The sequence below is a fragment of the Panicum virgatum genome, chromosome 6K (assembly GCF_016808335.1).
Source record: "Panicum virgatum strain AP13 chromosome 6K, P.virgatum_v5, whole genome shotgun sequence".
Lineage (NCBI taxonomy): Eukaryota > Viridiplantae > Streptophyta > Magnoliopsida > Poales > Poaceae > Panicum > Panicum virgatum.
Window position 1 is genome coordinate 42,332,914 of NC_053141.1, and position 6,425 is coordinate 42,339,338.

Genomic DNA, 6,425 nt, shown 5'->3' on the forward strand with positions numbered 1-6,425 from the left:
TTAGCAACCCTATTCACCCCCTCCCCCTCTAGGGTCGGACACCCCGGTGATCCTTACACCAGGGCAGTGCTGACCACGTGCGTAGTTGCCGCGATATACAGGAGTAGCATTTCTCCGTCTTCTGGAGCTGTTAAGACTGGTGGAGTTGTGAGGAAATCCTTTAGCTGCTAGAAGGCTGCGGCGTCTTCCTCATTCCACTCAAATTTGTCCGACTTTCTGAGAAGTTTGAAGAAGGGTAGGCCTCTGTCGCCGAGTCGACTGATGAACCGACTCAAGGCGGCCATGCACCCAGTAAGCTTCATCAGATCCTTCTTGCACCTGGGTGGCTTCAGGAATCTGATAGCATTGATCTTTGTTGGGTTGGCTTCAACTCCCTGGCTGCTTACGATGAAGCCGAGTAGTTTGCCTGCCGGGACACCGAAGACGCATTTGGTGGGGTTGAGCTTCCATTTGAATCTCTTGAGATTTTCAAATGTTTCTTGTAGGTTGGCAATGAACTGATCACTAGACCTAGTCTTGATGACGACGTCATCCACGTAAGCCTCGGCGTTGCGCTCGATCTGCCCCAGGAGGCATTTCTGGATGGCCTTCTGATAGGTGGCACCTGCGTTCTTGAGGCCGAATGTCGTCATGGTGTTGTAGCAGTACGCCCCAAAGGGCGTGATGAATGATGTCTTCTCTTGATCCAACTTCTTCAGGGCAATCTGATGGTAGCCAGAGTAGCAATCATGAAAAGAGAGAAGCGCGCAGCCGACTGTCGAGTCAACAACCTCATCGATGCGCGGGAGAGGAAAAGGGTCTTTAGGGCAGTGCTTGTTGAGATCCGTATAATCAACACACATTCTCCATTTGCCTTTTTCTTTTTTACAAGGACTGGGTTTGCCAGCCATTCTGGATGTGTGACTTCTCGGATAAAACCAGCGGCTAAGAGCCGGGTTACCTCTACCCTAATGGCCTCCTTTCGATCTTGAGCGAAGCGACGCAGCCGCTGCTTGACGGGTCGCGCCTTCTCATTGAGATCCGTGCTCAGCCTCCTCCTTCAGTACGCCTAGCATGTCAGAGGGCTTCCATGCGAAGATGTCCCAGTTGGCGCGGAGGAAAGAGGTGAGCGCGAGTTCCTATGCAGAGTCGAGGTCGGCCCCGATCAAGGCTATCTTGTCGGGGTCATTGTCGCTGAGGACGATTGCCTTTGTCTGACTGTCGGTGTGCAGCTGGGACTCTAGCGCCGAGTTGTTGGACAGCTTCTGGAGCTGGTCCATTGTGAGGGCCTTTGCCGCATGAGCGACCATGTCCTGGTTGTTGCTTCTCTCCAAGGCCTCGACGGTGTTGATGTTCTCCGTCTCGCAGGAGTGAGACGTCTGGATGTCGCTGCATATGGAAAGGACTCCATTTGGAGCCGGCATCTTCAAGAGAAGATATGTGTGGTTGGGGATCGCCATGAACTTGGTGAGAGCTGGTCTCCCCAGTATAGCGTGGTAGGAAGTCTCGAACGGGGCCACCTCGAAGATGATGGACTCCGTGCCATAGTTGTCCCGGGTGCCGAAGGTGACGGGGAGGGTGACCTTGCCAACTGGAGTTGAGCCCACACCCGGGATGATGCTGTAGAATGCCTGGTCTGAAGGAACCAGCTTGGTCATGTCGAAGCCCATGTCTTCCAGAGTCTTGGCGAAGATGATATTGAGGGCGCTGCCCCCGTCGACGAGTACCCTGGCCAGACGGATGTGGTGTATCACCGGGTTGACCACGAGCGGGTAAGCACCTGGCCTGGGCAGGTGAACCCAGTGGTTGCGTCGGTCGAAGGTAATGGGGATTTTCGACCAGCGAAGAGGTTCAACCGGGTGCCTGAACAACGAGTTGACGTCGCGATTGTGCAGCTTGATGCTGCGCTTGCAAGACGGGGCGCTGGAGCCTCCGAAGATGATATTAACCACCCATTGCTCCTCCTGGAAGGTGCCAGGTGACCTGTTGCCCTGCTGGTCCTCCTCGTCTCGCCTGGGCGAGCGGTTCCGGCGGCCACGGCCGCGGGAGCTTCTGGAGCTACCAGACCTTTCACGGTCATCGAGCCTGGGCCGCTTGGGTTCCTCTGGAGCGATGATGTGGTTGGCGTCTTTGTGCCAAGGGCACTTGGAGTCGAGGAGCCTGTCGAGCTCCTCCTGTTCGAGGGAAGTACATTGCTGAGGCCGGTCGGCGATGGCGACGGTGTTGTCGGGGCCACGCTTGCAATCGCGAGCCTTGGATGACTCGGCATGATCGCGGTTCTTGCCATGACGTGGTGGACGATTCCTGCTTAGGGGAGCCGGGTAGTCGTCCCTTTGGCAGGGACGATCAGCGGGCTCGCGGCGATCCTTGTGGCGGCGATGTGCGCGCTCGGCGTCCTCCATGTCGGCGTGCTTGTTGACGACGGCCATCATGTTGGAGATGGTCTTGGGGTTGGACTCAAACATCTTTCTCCATAGTTCAATGCTATGGAGGCCTTGGTGGAAGTGGTAGATCACGTCCCTGTCATTAACTTCCATAATTGTATTATAGTTAGCAAAGTACCTTTTGATGTAATAACGCAGGGACTCGAAAGGCCGTTGCATGACGCTGCCCAGATCCCACCTGGTTTTGGGGCCCGGGCAGGCTGCTTGGTAGTACTAGATGAAGGCGGTGCAGAGGTCCTGCCAGCTATTGAACGAGCCGGCAGGAAGAGACTCGAGCCAGTTCTGTGCTTGCCAGCTCATCAACACTGGGAAGTATGCCGCCATGATGTCATTGTTGCCGTTCGCCGCTTGGACGGCGATGGAGTAGGTGTGCAGCCATGTGTTGGGGTCGGACTCGCCATCGAACTTTTCGATGCCGACTGGCTTGAAGGTCGCGGGCAACTGGATGGCTCGCAGCTTGTCGGATAAGGCGGAGAAGCCGTCCAAGTCGTCCGCCAGGTCGTAGTCATTGTCGCAGGGTCGGCGATCGCGGTTGTTGCGGATGCGGTCGAGTAAGCCGTGCTCATTGTCATAACGGCGGCGGCGTTCCCACTCGTCGTTGTCCCGTTGGCAATGACGGTTGTCGATGCGGGGTCGAAGATCTCGGCGGGCGAGACGGTTGCGATGGTCAGGCTGGTCGACCTCTTCATCACGGCGATGAGGACGCACCGAGCGGTTGGAGCTTGATTGCCCCCGGTGGTTGGAGTACTCCCTTCTCAGGCCCTGGGCCTGGGTTGCTGCAACATGCAGGCGAGCATGATCTTTTGCAATCTCGGGAGTTTGGGGTAGTCCCTCGAATACCTAGAGGATGACGGCCATGTTGGCTGATGGCGTGGCGAAGACTTGATGACCGTCGTAATCCAGGACGAACTCGTTTTCGAGGTTCCTGGGCCTTGGCGGTGATGGAGGCCTCCGTGCAACCCTGGGATTGCGATGCTCATCGTTATCGAGATCTTCCTCGACCTAGAAGATGACTCGCTCGTTAGCCCGACGGTCGGCGCGGAGGCCATTGCAGTGAAGACGTTCCGCCCTCTGTTGGTCGTCCTCACCAGTGAAGGATTCGGAGTCCACCGAGACGACCGAGATCTGGCACCGGTCGTCGGGGTTGTTGCAGTTTGGTGGGAGGGTGAAGACGGCCGCCTGATACCCAACCTCAGTAGATGAGGGCGGATCAGATTGGATCTGATTCGAGTCGGACTGGTCCAACTCGGTGATGCGCAGGTTACCCATACGTACTCGGATCTGATCCGAGTAGACTGCGGAGTTGTTGCGGAGCCCGTGCGGGAGGGCAGCCGATCCGCCTGGACGACCCAGCACAGTCTAGCCGAGTTGAATGCACTCGGCAAGGGACTTGGTGACGCGATCTATTCCGGAGATTAGATCATTGTTGCAGATGACCGGCCGACGCGTTGCCCTAGGGCGAACGATCGGAGGTTCATTGATGTCAAGTTTGGAAACTCGGCGAATGATGGAGCTTTGAGCCGTCAGATCGGACCTGACGCTGGTGGAGTTGCTGCTCTCGGTGATCGAGGGGCTGGTGGGCGGGTTCCGGGGAACAGTAGTTTCCGGGAAACTACCGAAGGTGAAGGCGAATCCGGTGGTGGCCTCCATCTGGATGCTGACGTTTGCGGAGAAGAAGATGCCGGATCTTGCTGCCATCGAGCTCGCTGCAAGGACTCCTGAGAAATCTCCCCTACCTGGTGCACAAAATGTCGGATTGCTTATCCAGCAAGTCCACAAGGGGTATGCCCAGCGGTAGATTTGTAGGTGAAGAGGGGATTCCGGAGCCAAGAACTAGATGGTTGCGAGTTGACGCTAGGGTTTAGATAGGTTTGGGCCGCTCGGGAGCGTAATACCCTACGTCCTGTGTTGTATGTATTGAGCTTGACGATGAGATGATTGATGCTAGATTAGATGCGTTCTATGGGTCCCCTCACTGTGCCTTTATAGGCCAGGTGCCGTGGGTTACAAGTAAGGAAAGACATCTACTCGGGTTGTTACATGGAATCAGGTCGGTCTAGATCCCTAGATATCCAGAATACATATCCGCGCCTTGATCCTGATCCTCGGAGGAACCTTCCGACGTCCAGCCGAGTGCCTGTCCGCCGGGTAGTCGTGCAGAGTGGTCCTGGCCGAGTAGAGATAACTACTCGGCTGGGAGGTACCCGGATGTACCTTAGTCACTCTAGCACCACTTTTCCTGCTCGGATAGCAGTTGAGGTGCAGGGAGAGGGAGTTTCCACACCGAAAAAGAGTTGAGACACTTGGTAGAGGAAGATAGGAGACCGGGAGTCCGGGATGCCGAAGCTCCCCGTGTTGAAAGGTGATTTGGATGACTTATATATTTTGCTTGCATAGGAAAACCTAGCCTGTCCTTGGCATTATTCTTACCGTTTGCATCCACATAAAGCTTGCATACGGATGGTGACGTGAACCTATCCTGTCCTTGGGGATAGCCTGATAGATGCAGGATCCGAGTGAAGGAGTCGACAGGACGACAATGGAAGGAGATGTGAAGGATAGCCCGAGCTACACTCCGAGCTGCCTGTGGAGAGGATTCGTGAAGACGAAGATTGCCTAGAAGACTAGTTATCGTTTCCGCTTTCTCTTTGTTTCCTTTTAGTCCAAGGGGCTTGTACTCTGAGATTCGTACTACAATCCTTGGATTATGTAATAAATAAACCCATGTGATGTTGTAAACGTGAGTTATGTCTGCGATATTCGATTGAAATGAGTTCTGTATGTGATAGCTACTGATCCAGAGACTATCACGACGATACAGCGAGTCTGGTTCGCCTTTCGGGAACCCGGTCTGTTTCAATTGGTATCAGAGCATACTCGGACCGTAGCTCGAGCCCTTAGCAATGGTCGCTAGAAATAGGACTCTCTAAACGCTTCAGTGTACTCGATAAGCTACCTTGAACTATATACACTTAACTTTCTGCTTCGTTACCTCCTGCTTAACTTTTTCTCTTACCTACGCTAACGCCACTCTTACGTGTGCGTAGATGAACGATGCCATAAAGATTGCGATGGAAAGTGTGACCCATGATCCGGAGGAGTACGCCCGACACAATGAAGGACTCGTGCGCTGGATGTAATGCGTTCTTCGAGCAGCTAGCATCAACCAAGCTTACGTCAAGCTGTCGGCCCACGAGGCTCATGTCCCTCCGTACTAGCTCAGCTCGACCGTGATTCTCGTGGTCATGCCTGACCCCGCCATGCCTGAGTTCCCGGGAGAGATGGTGTCCAGCACCAGCTTCAATCTTGCTGCTGCCATCCAGTTTGTGGATAGGATGATGACCAAGAGGATAGTCGCCGGCTTTTGGAACGCCAAGTTCAAGGAGAGCATCTTAAGGTTGATCCCGAGGGCCATCTCCAAGAAGGAAGACCGCTGGGCTGCTCTTGCAGCAATGGCAGCTGTGTCCATCTAGGAAAGAAGAGGAGACCTACACCTACTACATAGCACTGGCTCCTACCTGTTCGACATGGACAACCTTATGGTGGACCTGGAGATTGAGAACTCTCGTCTTCACCTAGGGCAGGACGCGAACATCCGACGCATCCTCGACCTCAAAGTAGAAGTCAAGGGATGGTCGACCACTTAAGCCCAGGCAAATGAAGCTGCCCTCCGTGCCAACCAGGAGATCTACTCGGCTCGGATGATGCTATGGGAGGCAGTAGCTCGAAGAGCTGAAGCTGAAGAGAAGCTCTCCGAAGCCCAAGGAGACTTGGAAATGGCCGATTACCAGATCACCCTCCTACAAGATGGGGAGAAGGAGCACCTCGACAACATCAACACGCTGGAGAAGAGGGTGAAGGAGCTAGAGGAGAAACAGAAGGAGCTGCAGAAGAAGAACAAGGACCTCCAGACCCAGCTGGAAGATCAGTAGGACCAGAAGATTCTTCTAGGCCACCTTGAGAGCGCCAACGAGCACTGGATGCTCAGCCTGAAGGACCGCC

General features: G+C 54.8%; 1 protein-coding gene across 1 annotated transcript; it reads right to left on the reverse strand.

Moving 5' to 3' along the window:
* Window positions 1-1,118: 1,118 nt before the first annotated feature.
* LOC120713508 lies at window positions 1,119-2,516 on the reverse strand. Its single transcript, XM_039999457.1, has one exon. It carries the CDS (start codon window positions 2,514-2,516, stop codon window positions 1,119-1,121), a length of 1,398 nt encoding a protein of 465 aa, XP_039855391.1.
* Window positions 2,517-6,425: the final 3,909 nt, after the last annotated feature.